Below are 22,908 nucleotides of genomic sequence, written 5' to 3'. Positions count from 1 at the left end.
TAAGGAATGAATATGACCATGAGCGAAGCTGTCATCCAGGCATACCATAACGCCATGAATTTAGATTGGTAGCTTGGCCAAGAATAAGTGGCTTGTCTAGTGTTTTACATGATGATGAATGCTAATCAACAGTTTTGTTGGACTTTAGAAACATCAGGCATACATTGCTGTATCCACTCAAATAACAAAATATTAGAAACACTATACAGTACGATGCAGTCCAGTTCTACATCCAACTGCAAACTGTAATCACACTAATAAACATAAACAAACCCCGTTTCTATATGAGTTGGGAAATTGCGTTAGATGTAAATATAAACGGAATACAATGATTTGCAAATCTTTTTCAACCCATGTTCAATTGAATATGCTAAAAAGACAAGATATTTTATGTTCAAACTCATAAACTTTATTTTTTTTTGCAAATAATAATTAACAGAATTTCATGGCTGCAACACATGCCAAAGTAGTTGAGAAAGGGCATGTTCACCACTGTGTTACATCACCTTTTCTTTTAACAACACTCAATAAACGTTTGGGAACTGAGGAAACTAATATTTGAATCTTTGAAAGCGGAATTCTTTCCCATTCGTGTTTTATGTAGAGCTTCAGTTGTTCAACAGTGCGGGGTCTCCGCTGTCGTATTTTACGCTTCATAATGCGCCAAACATTTTCGATGGAAGACAGGTCTGGACTGCTGGCGGGCCGGGAAAGTACCCGCACTCTTTCTTTACGAAGCCACGATGTTGTAACACGTGCTGAATGTGGCTTGGCATCGTCTTGCTTAAATAAGCAGGGGCGTCCATGAAAAAGACGGCGCTTAGATGGCAGCATAAGTTGTTCCAAAACCTGTATGTACCTTTCAGCATTAATGGAGCCTTCACAGATGTGTAAGTTACCCATGCCTTGGGCACTAATGCACCCCCATACCATCACAGATGGTGGCTTTTGAACTTTGCATCGATAACAGTCAGGATTGTTCGCTTCCCCTTTGGTCCAGATGACACAATGTCGAATATTTCCAAAAACAATTTGAAATGTGGACTCGTCAGACCACAGAACACTTTTCCACTTTGCATCAGTCCATCTTACACCGGCGGCTTTTCTGGATGTTGTTGATAAATTGCTTTCACTTTGCACAGTTGAGCTTTAACTTGCACCACTTGTAGCGACCAACTGTATTTAGTGACAGTGGTTTTCTGAAGTGTTCCTGAGCCCATGTGGTGATGTCCTTTAGAGATTGATGTCTGAGGGATCGAAGGTCACGGTCTTTCAAATGTTGATGCTGCTTAAGTGGAGTGATTTCTCCAGATGCTCTGAACCTTTTGATGATATTATGGACCGTAGATGTTGAATCCCTAAATTTCTTGCAATTGCACTTTGAGAAATGTTGTTCTTAAACTGTTTGACCTTTTGCTCATGCAGTTGTGGACAAAGGGGTGTACCTCGCCCCATCCTTTCTTGTGAAAGACTAAGCATTTTTTGGGACACTATCCCAAAAATATGCCGCCCCAAATATTTTTTGGGGCGGCATAGCTCGGTTGGTAGAGTGGCCGTGCCAGCAACTTGAGGGTTGCAGGTTCGATTCCCGCTTGTGCCATCCTAGTTACTGCCGTTGTGTCCTTGGGCAAGACACTTTGCCCACCTGCTCCCAGTGCCACCCACACTGGTTTAAATGTAACTTAGATATTGGGTTTCACTATGTAAAGCGCTTTGAGTCACTTGAGAAAAGCGCTATATAAATATAATTCACTTCACTTCACTATTTTTATACCCAATCATGGCACCCACCTGTTCCCAATTAGCCTGCACACCTGTGGATGTTCCAAATAAGTGTTTGATGAGCATTCCTCAACTTTATCAATATTTATTGCCACCTTTCCCAAATTCTTTGTCCTGTGTTGCTGGCATCAAATTCTAAAGTTAATAGTTATTTGCAAAAAAAAAATTTTTTTATGAGTTTGAACATCAAATATGTTGTCTTTGTAGCATATTCAACTGAATATGGGTTGAAAATGATTTGCAAATCATTGTATTCCGTTTATATTTACATCTAACACAATTTCCCAACTCATATGGAAACGGGGTTTGTAAAACTGAGCATTATGATGTTTGTGAATTCAAAATTTTTCATAGCATGCTAATTAAAATGAGCAGGTGTGAAATGTGAACGAGTGAGTGTCTAAGTTACGTCTTTGGCAATAGTCGACTTTCTCAGCATGGGGAGACTTCTATTGCAGTTATTGTAATTTCACACATGACACACACACTCAGTGATAGCAAACTTTACAACATCTTAATCATGCAAGAGATCTAGTAAGAGAGCGATGCCCCTAGTCTCATACGCCTTAGTTAGTACCACCTTAGTGTCCTTAAGGGGTCACCAACAAACTGTCATCTATATTAAGCACAACGTCCAATAACATTGTGCTTATGGCCTGGCGAAGTTGGGAGAGTGGCCGTGCCAGCAATCTGAGGGTTACTGGTTCAATCCCCACCTTCTACCATCCTAGTCACGTCCGTTGTGCTCTTGGGCAAGACACTTCACCCTTGCTCCTGATGGGTCCTGGTTAGCGCCTTGCGTTGCCATCAGTGTGTGAATGTGTGTGTGAATGGGTGAATGTGGAAATACTTTCAAAGCGCTTTGGGCTCCTTAAAAAGGAGTAGAAAAGCGCTAAACAAGTACACCCATTTACCATTTTGTATTTACCATTTTATTTTGCTACTCTGACCATCTCATGTCTATATGTGTGTGTGTGCGTGTGTGCGTGTGCGCGTGTGAGTGCGCACGTGTTTTGGTGCATGTGTGTGAGTGAGTGTATGTGATTGGCTTTCCCCCACATACATTTTAAAGTGAATATGTTGGTTTATATCACAGAGACCTTTCCAAGAACCACATCTCCTCCCTGGATACGACTCTGCTAGATCGATTCATCGGCCTCCGAGAGCTGTGAGTTCTTGTTTTTTTGTGGAGGGTTTCTGTTACCTGCACCTTCAATCATACAATATTTGTCCATTTTACAGGTATCTACAAGAAAACAGAATCGTTGTTCTCCCCAGAGGAGTGTTCTGCTGTGGGCCGTTGTCCGTCCTGTGAGTACAGTCAAGTGATTATATAAAGTTTCGACTATGTCAGTTTTAAGAGGAGAGACATCAATAAAGGCAACGGGGGAGGTACAGTGGAACCTTAATTCACAAATTTAATTGGATCTTAAACAGGGTTCATAAATAGAAATGTTTTGCATATTGAAGCACATTTATCCATAAGAATTAATGTTAACACACACACACACACACACACACACACCTGCCCAGTTGCCTTGTGGTTAGAGTATCCGCCCTGAGATCGGTAGGTCGTGAGTTCAAACCCCGGCCGAGTGATACCAAAGCCTATAAAAATGGGACCCATTACCTCCCTGCTTGGCACTCAGCATCGATGGTTGCAATTAGGGGTTAAATCACCAAAATGATTCCTGGGTGCTGCTGCTGCTCACTGCTCCCTTCACCTCCCATGGGGTGAACAAGGGGATGGGTCGAATGCGCAGGACAAATTTCACCACACTTAGTGTGTGTGACAATCATTGATACTTTAACTTTAACACACACACACACACTGTCACTAGCCCTGTAGTGCACTCACAGTTTGAGATCACAAATCTTCACAAATCGCCTTAACTTTAACAGCCAGGTCACTACAATAATTAGGAATTGAACATAAAATCCACATTCACAGGTTCCAGGTTCGATTCCCACTTCCACCCAGGCACAGTTGTTATGTCCTTGGCAAGACCGTAGGCGCCGATCTACATTTCTGCCAGTGGGTGCTCAGTGTGTGTGTGTATTAAAAAAAAAAAAAAAAGACGTTCAGCGAATTTAATATCCCATATGATTTGTGGCTTTATTATTTTGTAAAACGGACCAAACTCGCCAAAATTAACTACAACAAGATTGTATTTTCAAAAGTTATTTTGAAGATTGAATGCTGCCATCAATCCCACGTGGGTGCTCGGTATTGTCCATGGGTGCTCGGACACTTTACCCACCTGCTCCCAGTGACACCCACACTTGTTTAAATGTAGCTTAACGATGTAGATAATAGGTTTTACTATGTAAAGCACTTGGAATCACTAGAAAAATAGCGCTATATAAAAATAATTCTCTTCACTTCACTTTACTGTGGTGCTTAATCGTCTTGGTGTTCAGTGGAAAGGAGAGGGAGTAGTGGGGCAAGGATAGGCAATGTTGACAACGTTGTGGATACTTCCTGATTGTTTCAAAACGCATATCACTTGTCCGTTGCTTCCTTAGGACTCGAAAAATTCTGTAAAACGGCTAAAAATCGCTTTTAAAAAACCCCACAAAGTAGAAATCATCACTGCTCTGGCTGCACTGCAAGCACACGATGACTGTGCTGCAGGCACACAAGACATTTTGTTTTTCTGTTTTTTTTTTCAAGATGACGCCGCTGTAATGGCTGCTGGTTGAAGGAGCTCTGTACTCCTGTGTTTCCTCCTCTGTGTTCTTGATGTGTCCCTTTTTTTCATGTGTTTTTTGCCTTTTGGTTCGGACCCCTTCGGTACTACACTACAAGTGGTGGCACATTCGTGACTTCTGCAGTGCTTTCGAGTGTTTAACTTTTGGATAAGCCTCTGGGGTGCAATGGCCATGTTTGCACGAGAGACTAGCTACTGGCTCTCTCTCCGTAGTCCGTGTAGTGAGACCGAAGAAGATGCGGAGCAAGATACGGGGGTATCACCGTTTCCAAAGTTACGATACTCCCGTATACTAAAGTATTGTCCGATCATTACCTTATAAAATTCGAGGTTCAGACGCATGTTCGTCAAACTAATAATAATAACTACTATAGCAGCCGCAACATTAATACGGCCACAACGACAACTCTTGCTGACCTACTGCCCTCGGTAATGGCACCATTCCCAAAGTATGTGGGCTCTATTGATAACCTCACTAACAACTTTAACGACGCCCTGCGCGAAACCATTGATAACATAGCACCGCTAAAGTTAAAAAAGGCTCCAAAAAAGCGCACCCCGTGGTTTACAGAAGAAACTAGAGCTCAGAAATTATTATGTAGAAAGCTGGAACGCAAATGGCGCACGACTAAACTTGAGGTGCACCATCAAGCATGGAGTGATGGTTTAATAACTTATAAACGCATGCTTACCTTAGCTAATGCTATATATTACTCAAATCTCATCCACCGTAATAAAAACGATCCTACATTTTTGTTTAGTACGGTAGCATCGCTAACCCAACAAGGGACTCCTTCCAGTAGCTCCACCCACTCAGCTGATGACTTTATGCAATTCTTTAGTAAGAAAATCGAAGTAATTAGAAAGGACATTAAAGACAATGCGTCCCAGCTACAACGGGGTTCTATTAACACTGACACGATGGTATATACGGCGGATACTGCCCTCCAAAATAGTTTCTCTCGTTTTGAGGAAATAACATTAGAGGAATTGTTACAACGTGTAAATGGAATAAAACAAACAACATGTTTACTTGACCCACTTCCTGGGAAACTGATCAAGGAGCTCTTTGACTGAATGAGCATGATTCAATTTCTATCGACAGACTCTCGCTCATTCACGCAGACCGGATAATGGTCAAGAGCTAGTGGGCAGCCTGAGACGTAGTCGGTTCTCTCGGTTACTTTGTTGGGTGTGTTGCTCTATACCTACCCCAGCAGACGGTGGCGTGAAACACCACAGAGGCCACTGTGTTGTATGCGGGTTTTACATTTGTGTTTTTGTTTTGTTGTTTGTCTATGATCGATGCAATCATATGAGCGCAAGATGTTTTATTTATTGCTAACTTTTTTGGGTTTTCCATTGATTTACTTTGTATCTGTATGTAGAAAAAGCGTTGCTGAAGTGGCAGATGGTTGCATTAGCTCTGCGCTCTAAATGTATTTGTTATCGTTTGTGTTCTTTAATTTTTTTTTCTTTCTTGTTTTCATGAGTTGTTTACTTTTGTTATGCCTTTTGTATCTGCACTGCAACCACGTCATTTCCCCATTATGGGATGACTAAAGTCTCGCCTGTCCTATCCTAAATGGAAACGTTTGTATGATGAGGGGTTTGTAAATTGAGGTTCCACTCTGCTTGGATTAGTCTGGCTGTACAAACAGAACTCCTCAGGATAAACTTAGAACAGAAAGCATTTACCAACACAAAAATTAACCACACTTACAATGTAAGTACACACGCACACACACACACACACATACCCACACACACCAATCAAACCATGATTAAGCACAATTACAGCTTACGGTTCCAGGCTTTGCTGCACACATGTCAGCCCCCTACCCCCAACTTCCATCCGTCAATTCCTTGCTTCTTCCAGCCATTACCTTATTTCTTCCACCCGTTTAAGTTAATGGTTGTGTGTGATGAGGGAGGAGTCTTGTGGTTTCCATTAGCCCCTTCCAAAACCACCACAACAACGGCCCCATTATGTAGTTACTGGGTTGCTGGTGGAAAAATGGAAAGAAGTGGCACCTACCCTGGTGTGTAAATGTGCAGGACTCTCTTGAAAAAGAGATTCTTAGTCGCAATAAGACTCTCCTGGGCAATGAATAAAGGTTAAAACGATGAGGCAGTGCAGTCTGAACAAGAGGAAACCATGAAAAAATGTCTGAATACAAGAATTCTGTTAGTCTGTATGTTGGAATGAATTTTGATATAGACTATATTGCTGAAAGTATTTGGCCACCTGCCTTGACTCCCATATAAACTTAAAGTGGCATCCCATTCCTAACCCATCGGGTTCAATATGATGTCAGTCCACCTTTTGCAGCTATTACAGCTTCAACGCTTCTGGGAAGGCGGTCCACAAGGTTGCGGAGTGTGTTCATAGGAATTTCCGATCATTCTTCTAAAAGCGCCATGGTGAGGTCACACACTGATGTTGGTCGAGAAGGTCTGGCTCTCAGTCTCCGTTCTAATTCATCCCAAAGGTGTTCTATCGGGTTCAGGTCACGACTCTGTGCAGGCCAGTCAAGTTCATCCACACACTCTGTCATCCATGTCTTTATGGACCTTGCTTTGTGCACTGGTGCACACTCATGTTGGAAGAGGAAGGGGCTCGCTCCAAACTCTTCCCACAAGGTTGGGAGCATGGAATTGTCCAAAATGTTTTGGTATCCTGGCGCATTTAAAGTTCCTTTTACTGGAACTAAGGGGCCAAGCCCAACCTCTGAAAAGCAACCCCTCACCATAATTCCTCCTCCACCAAATGTCACACTCGGCACAATGCAGTCTGAAATGTAGCATTGTCTTGGCAACCTCCAAACCCAGACTCGTCAATCAGATTGCCAGATGGAAAAGCGTGATTCATCATTCCAGAGAATGCATCTCCACTGCTCGAGAGTCCAGTGGCGATGTGCTCTACACCTCTGCATCCGACGCTTTGTATTGGACTCTGTGATGTATGGCTTGGATGCAGCTGGGCTGCCATAGAAACCCATTCCATGATGCTCTCTGCGTATTGCACGTGGGCTAATTTGAAGGTCACATGAAGTTTGGAGCTCTGTAGCAGAGAGTCGGCGACCTATTTTCACTGTGCGCTTCAGCATCCGCTGACCCCTCTCTCTGTCAGTTTACGTGGCCTACCACTTCGTGGCTGAGTTGTTGTTGTTCCCAAACTCTTCACTTTTCTTATATTAAAGCCGACAGTTGACTTTGGAATATTTAGGAGGGAAAACATTTCCCAACATGATTTGTTGCACAGGTGGCATCCTATGACCGTTCCACGCTGGAAATCACTGAGCTCCTGAGAGCGGCCCATTCTTTCACAAATGTTTGTCTCCGTGCCTAAGTGCTTGATTTATTTACACCTGTGGCCGGGCCAAGTGATTATGGCACCTGATTCTGATCATTTGGATGGTTGGCCAAATACTTTTGGCAATATAGTATATGTGTGAATCAAAGGCTGCCCAGTGTCTTAGTGGTTTGCATGTCAGCCTCGTAGTTTGGAGATCCACGTTGAAATACCCATTGGAACATCTCTGTGTCAAGTTTACATGTTCTTCTCATGCCTGTGTGGGTTTTTTCTGATCCTCTTGCTTCTCCCACATCCTGAAAATATCCTTTTTAGACTAACTGGAGACTCAAATTGTCCATAGGTGTCTATGAATGCTTGTTTGTCTATATGCAGTGTTTAACAAATATTATACATTCAATTGTGGCGGCCATCCACAATTAAAATTTAACTGTCAACACACATACACTGAGTTTTGCATCAAGGCCTATTATGCAAAATCGACAATGACATTAATTAACCCACATGTAAGCAAATGCCACAGATACATTCCCGTCCTGTGCAAATCATTTCAATGTGCCCAGGGGTGTACTAGCCTCTCCATAAAGTCAGCTGGGATAGGATTCTAGTTCATATTAGAATATCAACAGAAAAAAAAATAGAACAAGAGTGCCCAACCTTTTGTCTCCAACGGCCAAAGTTAAAATGTGCCATGGGCAAAACACAGCGATTTTGAACGTACAGCCATACACAGTGGGAGGCCGCTCCCCTAAGTTATTAGAATCAACTCCACTACAGCACATTTCTTAGTATTTTAAAAGGGAACTTGTTTTGGAGTTGTGCCTATTGTTTTTTTTTTTTATTAATGTTTTTGCCTATTGTTCACAATCATTATCAATCAATCAATCAATGTTTATTTATATAGCCCCAAATCACAAATGTCTCAAAGGACTGCACAAATCATTACGACTACAACATCCTCGGAAGAACCCACAAAAGGGCAAGGAAAACTCACACCCAGTGGGCAGGGAGAATTCACATTCAGTGGGACGCCAGTGACAATGCTGACTATGAGAAACCTTGGAGAGGACCTCAGATGTGGGCAAACCCCCCCCCCCTCTAGGGGACCGAAAGCAATGGATGTCGAGCGGGTCTAACATGATACTGTGAAAGTTCAATCCATAGTGGCTCCAAGACAGCAGCGAGAGTCCCGTCCACAGGAAACCATCTCAAGCGGATCAGCAGCGTAGAGATGTCCCCAACCGATACAGGCGAGCGGTCCATCCTGGGTCCCGACGAGCGGTCCATCCTGGGTCTCGACTCTGGACAGCCAGTACTTCATCCATGGTCATCAGACCGGACCCCCTCCACAAGGGAGGGGGGCACATAGGAGAAAGAAAAGAAGCGGCAGATCAACTGGTCTAAAAAGGAGGTCTATTTAAAGGCTAGAGTATACAGATGAGTTTTAAGGTGAGACTTAAATGCTTCTACTGAGGTAGCATCTCGAACTGTTACCGGGAGGGCATTCCAGAGTACTGGAGCCCGAACGGAAAACGCTCTATAGCCCGCAGACTTTTTTTTCTCATCTATCGTTATGAGAGACATGACGATAGATGTTTTTTTTTTTTTTGTTGGATTCTGAATTTGAAATTACAATCAAAAGTCCTCTTACAATGGCGCCAATGTGAGCCGCTCTACTCCGCCAAACACCTCCATTGAGGTTTGATATACATGATGTCAGTATATATTTAATGGATTAATGGGCACATTTATAATAACATTTAATATTTACGTATTTTGATCATTTTAAGAATATGAGTGTCTAAAGACACAATAAAACATCACTTACTGTACAATGTCTGCTGTCATAAGGATGTTGACTGCTAGGATATTCATATATTTTCACTTAGATAAAGACTGACTCATAATCCTTGTGAAGAAACGGGGTAGGGGACCAAGCGACTTTTCGTGTCATTCTCGCCATTTTTAAGTGTACGAACTTGTTGTAATATGTCCTCAGACTTCTTCAAACAATTGTATCTAATGAAAGAGATTAAGGAACTAGTTAAAATAGTGCGCTGATATTGTTGAATTGTAATAAGCACTCACTATAAACACAACTGAAAAATGTAAAGTTTGAGTTTTTTTCAGTCGCTAACAAGCCTTTTCGGACCAGCCATCAGACCTTCAAAATGCTAAACAAAATTAGCACAGCATTGATCTTTTGCGGCCACACAATCCACATAATTCATGTTGTTTTCACACAATATGCAGTCAGTGAACATATTTCCACAGTGCTTACATTTTCTTAACAAACGAGCGATATGTTACAACGAAAGTATGGATTGTTTTTGTATTATTTACAAATGTGAACACACAACATCCTACAATAGCAAAAGCAATCTTCTAAACATTAGATACAGTATTAAAACATATTCTGCAAATATGTTAAAAAAAAAAAATATATATATATATATATATCTCAGCTGATAATAAAAAAATATATAATTGACACACAGATAATTTAAATTGGTTAAATTGGGCCAACCATAGCTAATTCCAGTCTGGCTTGGACTGAGTGGGAGTGGTCAGGAGGACTTTGAGGAGTGATGTTTTTTGAATCAGAAACCGAAAGAGACAAACAGTAATGTCTGGATGAGAAAGAGTGAGAGCAAGGGGCCCAAGGAGAAGAGCAGGCCCAAGGACAGGGAAAGGTAGATAGTGTAAGAATGTGTGGTGGTGGCATTCCAAGGGCTGCAAGAACAGTATTCAATGATGAAATTCATACCGTTATCATTAACCATGTAATCAACCGCACGATCTCACTACAATAAGAGAGGCCAGTGAAAGGGTGCAGCCCAATTTGAGGCAGTCAATGGTTGCCTCCATTATCAATCAATCAATCAATCAATGTTTACTTATATAGCCCTAAATCACTAGTGTCTCAAAGGGCTGCACAGACCACCACGACATCCTCGGTAGGCCCACATAAGGGCAAGGAAAACTCACACCCAGTGGGACGTCGGTGACAATGATGACTATGAGAACCTTAGAGAGGAGGAAAGCAATGGATGTCGAGCGGGTCTAACACGATACTGTGAAAGTTCAATCCACAATGGATACAACACAGTCGCGAGAGTCCAGTCCAAAGAGGATCCAAGACACAGCAGCGAGAGTCCCGTTCACAGCGGAGCCAGCAGGAAACCATCCCAAGCGGAGGCGGACCAGCAGCGCAGAGATGTCCCAGCCGATACACAGGCGAGCAGTACCGGATCGGACCGGACCCCCTCCACACGGGAGAGTGGGACATAGAAGAAAAAGAAAAGAAACGGCAGATCAACTGGTCTAAAAAGGGAGTCTATTTAAAGGCTAGAGTATACAAATGAGTTTTAAGGTGAGATTTAAATGCTTCTACTGAGGTGGCATCGCGAACTGTTACCGGGAGGGTATTCCAGAGTACTGGAGCCCGAACGGAAAATGCTCTATAGCCCGCAGACTTTTTTTGGGCTTTGGGAATCACTAATAAGCCGGAGTCTTTTGAACGCAGATTTCTTGCTGGGATATACGGTACAATACAATCGGCAAGATAGGATGGAGCTAGACCGTGTAGTATTTTATACGTAATTAGTAAAACCTTAAAGTCACATCTTAAGTGCACAGGAAGCCAGTGCAGGTGAGCCAGTACAGGTATATATGTATGTATATATGTATATAAAGGTATATACAGTATAGGTATATATGTATGTATATATGTATATAAAGGTATATACAGTATAGGTATATATGTATGTATATATGTATATAAAGGTATATACAGTACAGGCGTAATGTGATCAAACTTTCTTGTTCTTGTCAAAAGTCTAGCAGCCGCATTTTGTACCAACTGTAATCTTTTAATGCTATTATGGCATCTTTCAACAAACCAACAGGTAAATATGGATTGTTTTTATTCAGGCCATGCAAAAATACATATCTGGGTTTTTTGCGGTAGTTTTTTGTTCAAAATATTGTTGTGTGTTTCATAGATATTTTGTTCACTGTAAACGATATTGTACAACTTTTTCTGTTCCTACTGTACCTTAAGCTGACTCTCGCCAGATCCTTGTAGTTTGGTGACCTCCACACAAGGATCTTTGCTCGAAGGCAATGCAAACTCCTTCAAGATAGCAAAAAATAATGAACCAATCAGGATCGACCAGCGGGATTTCATAGATGTGACGTAGCGCCGAAGCGACTGTTTGATTCAAACAACAATGCAGCGAGGAGTCGTGTGCTGACATTGATTCTGCTATTGCAACTGTTTTGCGACACCGATCGTTTACTGACATTGCTGCGTTGTTTCAGTAAAAGTTATCTGACTTTTCGCTCTGTCGTTATCCAATATGTCAGCTGTTCTGTTTTGGATTTCCCAGCGTCACTTTCATCGGCGTCACGGGTTGATTTCGATGTGAGTGGTTGAAGTAGCACGTCATTCAAGATAACGGACAAGTGGTTTATCCAATCACATACTATGATTTTATTTTACAAGGCCCCACCTGAAATGCGTCTCCTATTGAGAAATCCCAGATCCTTGTGTGGAGCTCAGCGAACTACAAGGATCTGGCGAGAGTCAGGTTAACTGTACCTCCCCAGTAAAGGGGGAAAAAAATGAGCTTTTAACTGGAATGCTTTTGACTGTGAGCATTACATGTGGACATACAGTTCCCAACCAAGAAATATAATGTAAAAATGGTGGATCGCACGTTTTGCATGCAAATACCTGTAAAACTGTAACATAAAAGTCGATGCAGTTTTTGTACTGTTCTCAATAGCCAGTATTTTGGAAGCGTGTGTACTTTGGTTGACTATATGTACTATGTGAATATATGTTTCTTTGACAGAATCATTTATTTTGAGTCAAATTTTTTTGTGTTTTTCAAATAAGGAATTAGTATATATTTAACACAAATTTGTTTTTGAGAAGAAAAGTATTCATTTTGCCAATTGCGTTTGTAGGTGTGAGTCTGTTAAGATTTTAGAAAAAGTATCTGCAGTATGGGTAAGCCCTTGTTGAATCCCTAATCGGAACATCCCTATGAATGTGTATTATATTTGGGAAACTACCCATGGGCGGGCCAAACAAAACAACTCGGCGAGCCATATTTGGCCCCATTTTGGGCACCCCTGATTTAGAGTAGCCATCCCATTCTTGAACAGATGGAACAGAACGCATTGCCAACACCTTTATTTTTCCCGCCATTTCTTATGTTTAACTTGTCAAATGACTGCTTTGAAAAGGTCATTAGAGAAATGAAGTTACGGGCGGACTAAGACTTACACAATATTTTGTCCAGCCATCCATCCATTTTCTACTGCTTGACCCTCTCAAAGGGGCGCAGAAGCCTATCTCAACTGAATTTTATTTAACCACTTATTAAATACATCATTAAAATGATTTGATGAGTCACAAACTCACAAACTCGCTGGATCGGTTCGCAGCCGAGTGTGAAGCGACCGGAATGAGAATCAGCACCTCCAAGTCCGAGTCCATGGTTCTCGCCCGGAAAAGGGTGGAGTGCCATCTCCGGGTTGGGGAGGAGACCCTGCCCCAAGTGGAGGAGTTCAAGTACCTAGGAGTCTTGTTCACGAGTGAGGGAAGAGTGGATCGTGAGATCGACAGGCGGATCGGTGCGGCGTCTTCAGTAATGCGGACGTTGTACCGATCCGTTGTGGTGAAGAAGGAGCTGAGCCGGAAGGCAAAGCTCTCAATTTACTCTCTATGTCTCCCTTCTGGCCTGGGAACGCCTCGGGATCCCCCGGGAAGAGCTAGACGAAGTGGCTGGGGAGAGGGAAGTCTGGGTTTCCCTGCTTAGGCTGTTGCCCCCGCGACCCGACCTCGGATAAGCGGAAGATGATGATGATGATGATGATGATGATGAGTCACAAACTGGGGAATATGCTATACTCTTGTTATCAACAATGTTTTTCTGCTTTTTCCCAACAGTGATTTGAGCAACAACTTCATTACCAAGATAGAAGAACGAATATGCGATGACCTGTGCAATTTAACGCAAATGTAAGTTATTCCAATTCAATCTTTTACCTCCTATATTTTAGTTTCAGACAATCTTTTTACTGTCATATGTGGATGAGCATCTAACAAAAACAGAAAACATGATGAAACAATCCTACAGAGCCTATTACTGTAGATGTATTTAGTATTTTGTGTTCAGTGGATCGAGGTTCAGCATTTTCGACTCTAGATATTCACGGATTTCTTATATCTGCTTTAACTATTTTCCGGACCGTAGAGCGCACCGGTATATAAGCCGCATCTGCTACATTTTTGAAAAGAAAATGTTAACATACATTGGCCGAACCGCACTATAAGACACAGATTTATACGTTTAAAATGAGTTATCTACCCTGAAAGATTTTGTAAATGTTTGTTTATCTTTGTTTCCAAAAATATATTTATATGTGACATGTATGATAGTACATCAGTGAGATCGACAGGCGGATCGGTGCGGCGTCTTCAGTAATGCGGACGTTGTATCGATCCGTTGTGGTGAAGAAGGAGCTGAGCCGGAAGGCAAAGCTCTCAATTTACCGGTCGATCTACGTTCCCATCCTCACCTATGGTCATGAGCTTTGGGTCATGACCGAAAGGATAAGATCACGGGTACAAGCGGCCGAAATGAGTTTCCTCCGCCGGGTGGCGGGTCTCTCCCTTAGAGATAGGGTGAGAAGCTCTGCCATCCGGGAGGAACTCAAAGTAAAGCCGCTGCTCCTCCACATGGAGAGGAGCCAGATGAGGTGGTTCGGGCATCTGGTCAGGATGCCACCCGAACGCCTCCCTAGGGAGGTGTTTAGGGCACGTCCAACCGGTAGGAGGCCACGGGGAAGACCCAGGACACGTTGGGAAGACTATGTCTCCCGGCTGGCCTGGGAACGCCTCGGGATCCCCCGGGAAGAGCTAGACGAAGTGGCTGGAGATAGGGAAGTCTGGGCTTCCCTGCTTAGGCTGCTGCCCCCGCGACCCGACCTCGGATAAGCGGAAGATGATGGATGGATGGATGGATGTATGATAGTATGTCTTCCAAACGGTGTTGCCAACTTGGCGACTTTCTTCTGCTCATCTTTCCAACTCCTTAGCGCCTTTTCTTCTCAAAAGCGACTGGCAACAAATCTAGCAACGTTTTCAAATGTTTTTGAGACATGAAAGCATGTATCAATCTGCAGTAAATGTCCTCACCGAGCAGCTGGTGCCACTGTTAGCCCCTCTTCACCGGCAGACAGGTTGATCGTAACCTTACACAGCAGTCCTAGCTCACACCTGACTCACACCACTCAGTGTCCAGACCGCAAATGAAATGTGCACATTTAGAGCTGCTGCTGATTCCACGTTTGTTTACAGAATGAGATGTAAAATAAACATAGAGTAAATGTTTCTTTATTGTCATGTCACGTTAAAATAAATCACTACTATGTCCCAATCCCGTTGATCGTGTTAATTAGCCAGTCAATAGATTCGGTTAGTTTGTGAATGTAACAACCTTCCTACATTTTGATCAAACGTGTTACTCAAAGCAGAACAAAATCAATCAATCAATCAATGTTTATTTATATAGCCCCAAATCACAAATGTCTCAAAGGACTGCACAAATCATTACGACTACAACATCCTCGGAAGAACCCACAAAAGGGCAAGGAAAACTCACACCCAGTGGGCAGGGAGAATTCACATTCAGTGGGACGCCAGTGACAATGCTGACTATGAGAAACCTTGGAGAGGACCTCAGACGTGGGCAACCCCCCCCCTCTAGGGGACCGAAAGCAATGGATGTCGAGCGGGTCTAACATGATACTGTGAAAGTTCAATCCATAGTGGCTCCAAGACAGCAGTGAGAGTCCCGTCCACAGGAAACCATCTCAAGCGGATCAGCAGCGTAGAGATGTCCCCAACCGATACAGGCGAGCGGTCCATCCTGGGTCTCGACTCTGGACAGTCAGTACTTCATCCATGGTCATCGGACCGGACCCCCTCCACAAGGGAGGGGGGGACATAGGAGAAAGAAAAGAAGCGGCAGATCAACTGGTCTAAAAAGGAGGTCTATTTAAAGGCTAGAGTATACAGATGAGTTTTAAGATGAGACTTAAATGCTTCTACTGAGGTAGCATCTCGAACTGTTACCGGGAGGGCATTCCAGAGTACTGGAGCCCGAACGGAAAACGCTCTATAGCCCGCAGACTTTTTTTGAGCTCTAGGAATCACTAATAAGCCGGAGTCTTTTGAACGCAGATTTCTTGCCGGGACATACGGTACAATACAATCGGCAAGATAGGCTATAAAATGTATTTAAATTTTAAAGGGTACCTGAGATTAATTTAGTCTTTTCTGATGTATACATTTTGTTAGAATGTAGGATAATCGTGTTAAACAATGCCAAAGCACCAAATCATAGGATTCAAGCACTTTATCATGACCTTGCACGCAGTTTTGTGTGCCTATGTTTGCGGGTTTAGATGTGCTTATTTGGACATCTGCTTGTCAAGCTCTCAGCCCTCTGCTTCAGGCTATGAGGAAACACAAAAATGGAAGAATAAAGTATTATTTTCATCTAAAAGTGGCATGCACACAATAAAAGCGACGACATTCCTCTCTCCTGGGGCGTCCATTGCAATTAATTATGCAAATCATCGAGTAACTTCTGGCTACTTTTTGGACAGCCAATAACTACTTCCCTTACTAAGGGAGTTGGCAACACTGCTTCCAACGCAACCCGTAGAGGATGCCACAAGAATAAGTTACGGTCATGTGAAGAAATGGCACAGAGCATAACTTTTGTATCATTGTCCCTTTCCCTGCAGTGACCTCAGCAGTAACCCTTTTGAGTGCGACTGTAAGCTTTTCCGCTTGGTCAGCTGGCTCCAAGAGAAAGGAGTGCGAGTTCGCCGGCCTGATGCTATGCTGTGTAACCACCCTCCTGAGCTACGCCACCAACCTCTGCTCAACGTCAGCTTGCTCACCTGCGGTACTAAACAGGAACACACACACACACATACACACATTACAAGAAGCATGAGTGGCAACTTAGCAAATATATCAAATATAAAGGGGGTTTGATTCGAGTCTGATTCTTGGGATGACCATTCAAGTCTCAATTCTTGATTCGGGACGGCGTGGCGCAGTGGGAGAGTGGCCGTGCGCAACCCGAGGGTCCCTGGTTCAAATCCCACCTAGTACCAACCTCGTCACGTCCGTTGTGTCCTGAGCAAGACACAACGGTCTTACAAGGCCAGCTGTGAGACATACTCGCTTCACCGTGTCCTGGGTCTTTCCCTTGGTCTCTTATCAGTCAGACGCGCCCAAACACCTCATTAGGGAGGTGTTCGGGGGACATTGTGACCAGGTGCCCGAGGCACCTCATCTGGCTACTCTCGATGTGGAGGAGCAGCGGCTTTATTTTTCACTGTAACATGTATTTTCGTGTGTCAAGATGTTAATTGTTCTCATTGTCTTAAACACACTGTGTTGACGAAGAATGAGGAAGTGTTACTGAATGGACTACATGCTGGAATTGGACTGGTTGTCAGCATGAGATTGGCAATAAAAGTTAAAAAGAGTTTCAGACTTTGTGTGTCCTCTTCTGGACACTATAACACATAATATTACATTAATTTGTTTTCACAGTGTGGCGACTACTATTTTGCCGTGTCAAGCCGCCACAATCAATTACATTAATTGGGAAACCCTGAACGGAAAAATTATAACCGCAGTAAAATTCCCGACTGTTTGTATTACCATTTCAAGTTACAATTATCGTATAACTGTGATTAGGGACGGCGTGGCACAGTGGGAGACTGGCCATGCGCAACCCGAGGGTCCCTGGTTCAATCCCCACGTAGTACCAACCTTGTCACGTCCGTTGTGTCCTGAGCAAGACACTTCACCCTTGCTCCTGATGGGTGCTGGTTGGCGCCTTGCATGGCAGCTCTCTCACATCAGTGTGTGAATGTGTGTGTGAATGTGGAAGTAGTGTCAAAGCGCTTTGAGTACCTTGAAGGTAGAAAAGCGCTATCCAAGTACAACCCATTCTAACCAATTCTCGCAATATTAAATTTTTTTATATAATAATTCTAGTGGAACCTTTTCAAAACAGTTTACAGGCTACAAAAGCTCCTCTTGACTGCTGACAAATTACATATACACAAGGCGAGTAAACTGGAGATGGCCAAAATAACAGCTTTATAAAAATGTATTCTTAATTTCAGAAATTTGGATAGATAAGAATTGCAATTTGGGTGTGTGATTTTTTTTTTTTTAAAGTACCCCTAAAACATAGCCAGGAAGTTTTTTGGTTGAGAGAGCCATGAAAGCCAAATATTTTAAAATGTATTTCCGTTACAGCCATATAATATTTTTTAACACTGAATACAACCAAATGCGTGCATTTTTAAGTAAGACCAACATTTTTAGAGTATGATAAGTCTTTTATTCTTTTTTAATAACATTGTTATTCTGGAGCTAACCAATAATAATTTAAATACTTCTTACCACTAATGCGACTTCTTGAACAGGTGCAGTAGAAAACGGATGGATGGATTAAAATGCATGAGAATGACTTATATTTTGAACTTTATTTTTAACAGTGTGATTGCTAGCGGAATTATTCGTTACTTATATAATTAAGTAATGTCAACTAAGATTTATCTGAGAACCAGATGCAGTCATTAAAAGAGCCACATCTGGCTCGAGAGCCATAGTGAAGTGAAGTGAATTATATTTATATAGCGCTTTTTCTCTAGTGACTCAATAGTGAAACCCAATATCTAAGTTACATTCAAACCAGTGTGGGTGGCACTGGGAGCAGGTGGGTAAAGTGTCTTGCCCAAGGACACAACGGCAGTGATTAGGATGGCGGATGCGGGAATCGAACCTGCAACCCTCAAGTTGCTGGCACGGCCGCTCTACCAACCGAGCCAAACCGCCCCATAGGTTCCCTACCCCAAACCTAAAACATAGCCACGAGGCATTTAGCCATTTTGTGCTCCTCGCACGTTTACACTAAGTGCATTACAGTGATTCCACAAGAAATAAACAAATTCCATCATGAATAATTTCAGTAAGAGGACTGCGCTGAAATTTGAATCACCCCAGTCATAGTTGAACTATGATCAGCTATACATAAAAATAAATAAGTCTGGCCTTCCCATGGCCTACAGAAGATCTGAATGATGCAAATTCATGTGGACTTGCGACTTTTTACTGACATGTGTTTCTGTTTTAGAGTAACATGACCAAGTGAAAACCCAGAGACACGACTGAAGAGCGTAAGAAGTCTGAAATCGCTTGTGCTCCTTTTCCAGGTCTGAATTATGCCGCCTGTCTTGAGGACAGCAGCAGTGGAGGAGGAGGCCGGAGTGAGCTTGTTATTTTCTCATCCTCCACCCCGGGCAACTTCACGCGTGAACAGTGTAACAGCGTGTGTTTCACTGCCTCTCACCGTTATGGCGGTCTGGGGGCGAGGCACGAGTGCCTCTGCAGTACAAACTCTGAGCCGAACTTCATCAGTGAATCTCAGTGTTCTGCCGCATGTACCAACCCAAGTGTCATGAAGGTATGTACGCACACAATCAAATCCACAGGTCTCATAACAGTGTGTTTGATTCACAAATACTCTCTCTGTTTCTGTCCAATTTCTTCCCAATGCTGGTCACAGGAATGTGGTTGGACTCTGGCTCATGATGTGTTTGCCGTTGACTTCAACGTCTTACTTAAGCCCCTCCCTTTGCAAAGTGTTCACGACAGCATCAGTTTCTCAGTGTCATCCTCCGTCACCCCTATCATGCTCTCCTGGGAATTTGGCGACCTTTCACCTCGCGTCAACACCTCAACAACGGATGTCTCCAAGGCCGCACACAAATATGGACTTCCAGGACAGTATGCCCTCAGTTTGATAGCCTGGGCCGGACACAAGGAGGTGAGATTAGAGATAGATGTTTTTAATTTGATGTATTGATTGTAGAATAAAAGGTGCATATTCCATGTATTTAATGCTACTTCTCCATGTGCCCAGGTGTCTGCACGTGGAGTAGTGACTGTGGCATGTCCTCCCAAACTGGAACTGCACTGCCCATCTCTTACGGTGGCCAATAGCAGTCTGGAAGTCACACTCGTCAGCTGGGGGTCTCTTGGTCTGGATGTAGACTGGACGATAGTAAAAGATGATGTACAGATCGTCAAAGGTAAACTAAAAAGCTCTGAACCAGACTTCTCTTTAAACCAATCCTGCATTTTTTATTTTTTTTTTAGTATTTTGTCTCAAAATCAACTCAGAGGGAGAAAGAAGAAAAGCAACTAGAATTATACTGCTGTTAATTGAGGATCTATTTTTTTTTTTATGGCACTAATTAGACTCTAGCTGCTTAACAGTTCAGTGCAGTTCATTGAGTTGAATTTTAGTTGATTTAAGTTGAATTGGCTGCACCACACAGGGTGTTGAATTAGAATTGAAATTGAAATTACTAGAAGTGGAATTACATTCATTTCAATTCAGAGAAATTCCTTTTATCCACGTAACAGGAATAATTTGACAAAGATTTTAGCCTAAGTACTAAAATACTTTACAAACACTAAAATTAAACACAGAGTCCCTCCATCTTTGATGCTTGATTAAAGAAAATAATTCTTGGAAATGAACAAACTTAGACAAATTTGTGAACAATATTTGAGAGGAATAGGCCTAGGGGGTGTATAGTAAAAGTTTTAGATCTTTGAGTTCAACTCATGAAAAATCATTAATCAATCAATCAATGTTTACTTATATAGCCCTAAATCACTAGTGTCTCAAAGGGCTGCACAAACCACTACGACATCCTCAGTAGGCCCACATAAGGGCAAGGAAAACTCACACCCAGTGGGACGTCGGTGACAATGATGACTATGAGAACCTTGGAGAGGAGGAAAGCAAAAAAAAAATGGGAGCAAAAACAAAAGTGTTGCGTTTAAGTTTTTGTTCAGTGTAATTGTTAGTTAAGTAAGTAGCCGCCGAATTATTCCCATGCTAGTTAGCACGTCGAACAAGCACGCGTCTATCCGTCCAAAACGGCCCGATATGTCCACATCCAGAAGTTTCTGGCGGTCGTGCGTGATCACGGAGTGACCACGATGTGAGCCAGCCATAAAGTTTGTAGAATTGTCCGGTATTTCTGCCAAACAAGAACACAATTTTTTTCGAAATAATTGATAATGAATTTAGATTGATTTTCTGCCTCAATTGTAACTTTATTTGAGTAATGATAATAATAATAATAATACCATTGTGCCTGTCCTTCTAATATTTTCTTTATGTTAGCCAGCAGGCGTTAGCCATCTCAGCATGCTATAGCTTCTTCAGTAAAAAGTTAGTATTTGTGTCACTAATGCTAAATACAAAGTACAGATAGTCAAACCCGCGTTAACTTTACCTTAAATTTAGTATATATCAATGGGTGTTGCTCTGGTAGATGTTTGTGTTTAAATTGGTGCCTTCTCTTTTCTTGCTGTATGCCCGCCAGCATGATTAGCATGTTGGTCGATCTTCTTCCACTGTGGTCATTTATATTTTAAGGGCAGCTGAAGTATTTTCCGACAGCCTATTTTGTCCTTTTAGACTAGGGGCACCTCCAATATTCATTCAGCATAGTATGCTGTGAGAGAGGTCCTGATACAGCCGCTACAGCCACTCACGACCGGAAGCACTATCATTTTCACTAATACCATATGCACTGTATGAAGAAACTTTTTAGTGGTTTTTAAACCGTCACTTTTTATACCGCGGTATATAGGGGTGTAACGATTTGTTCCAACAACAGTTCAATTCGATTATAATGTAGCACGGAAGAGTTAGGGATACATGGGATTCTGGGTATTTGTTCTGTCGTGTTTATGTTGTGTTATAGTGCGGATGTTCTCCCGAAATGTGCTTGTCATTCTTGTTTGGCGTGGGTTCGCAGTGTGGCGCATATTAATAAGTGTGCTAAAGTTGTTTATATCACAACCCTCAGTGTAACCTGTATGGCTGTTGACCAAGTATGCCTTGCAGTTGCGTATGCGTTCAGATAGAGGTCGCATCCAAAATGTGACCGCAACTAACATGGTGAAAATCCTGGCGCAATGACATATAGAAAGGGTGTTAGAAGCATTGATGTCTCGGCACGCCCTCAAAGTTAATGTCTCAATGAAAATCGAAAAATGTTTACCCGGGAAATTTCTGGTAGGGACATTGAAATCTGGAAACCTACCGGAGAAGTCCGGGCGGTCGGCAAGTATACGGCTGAGCCACATCAGAGTGGTCAAAGAGCTGCATGCGGCTGCGGAGCCGCGGCTTACCGACCCCTGTCCTAAAGGCACACAGACACACATGTCACAGATATTACACTACGGTCCACCATTTTTGTTTTGATGACATCACAGAGATGAAAAGAGACTTAACATTTTGAATATTTCTTATTAAAAGTTCTAAATGTCATATGAAGTCTGTTGTTTTTAAATCCAATGTTCTCCTTTTTCTGGTAAAATGAATCAAATTACTTTTTAAACTGCCTTCGATCAATACGTATCTTTTGGAAGGCCAGCTTGCCAAGCACAGATCGATCAATTTGAGGAAAAACTGGCCCATGCCTCGTCCTAAATGAGTTGAGAAGTTTTACTTTTGAACAGTTGGAAACTATTTGGGATGTAGGAGTTTTTGATTAGGGCTTCACGGTGGCAGAGGGGTTAGTGCGTCTGCCTCACAATACGAAGGTCCTGCAGTCCTGGGTTCAAATCCAGGCTCGGGATCTTTCTGTGTGGAGTTTGCATGTTCTCCCCGTGAATGCGTGGGTTCCCTCCGGGTACTCCGGCTTCCTCCCACTTCCAAAGACATGCACCTGGGGATAGGTTGATTGGCAACACTAAATGGTCCCTAGTGTGTGAATGTGAGTGTGAATGTTGTCTGTCTATCTGTGTTGGCCCTGCGATGAGGTGGCGACTTGTCCAGGGTGTACCCCGCCTTCCGCCCGATTGTAGCTGAGATAGGCGCCAGCGCCCCCCGCAACCCCGAAAGGGAATAAGCGGTAGAAAATGGATGGATGGATGGAGTTTTTGATTATGGTCTT

General features: G+C 42.7%; 1 protein-coding gene across 1 annotated transcript in view; it reads left to right on the top strand.

Annotated features, from left to right (window-relative positions):
* Positions 1-22,908, top strand: part of pkd1a (polycystic kidney disease 1a) — a 204,385-nt gene that overhangs the window by 69,685 nt on the left and 111,792 nt on the right. The window contains exons 2-8 of the mRNA XM_061881321.1: positions 2,879-2,950; positions 3,025-3,093; positions 13,772-13,843; positions 16,639-16,802; positions 19,138-19,388; positions 19,491-19,751; positions 19,848-20,016. Of these exons, the coding sequence (XP_061737305.1) occupies positions 2,879-2,950; positions 3,025-3,093; positions 13,772-13,843; positions 16,639-16,802; positions 19,138-19,388; positions 19,491-19,751; positions 19,848-20,016 (1,058 nt within the window). The remainder of the gene's footprint in view (positions 1-2,878; positions 2,951-3,024; positions 3,094-13,771; positions 13,844-16,638; positions 16,803-19,137; positions 19,389-19,490; positions 19,752-19,847; positions 20,017-22,908) is intronic.

This window comes from Nerophis ophidion, linkage group LG20 (assembly GCF_033978795.1).
Source record: "Nerophis ophidion isolate RoL-2023_Sa linkage group LG20, RoL_Noph_v1.0, whole genome shotgun sequence".
In the NCBI taxonomy this organism is placed as follows: Eukaryota; Metazoa; Chordata; class Actinopteri; order Syngnathiformes; family Syngnathidae; genus Nerophis; species Nerophis ophidion.
Note: the sequence above shows the minus strand (reverse complement) of the source record. Positions and strands in the feature narration are given on the sequence as shown.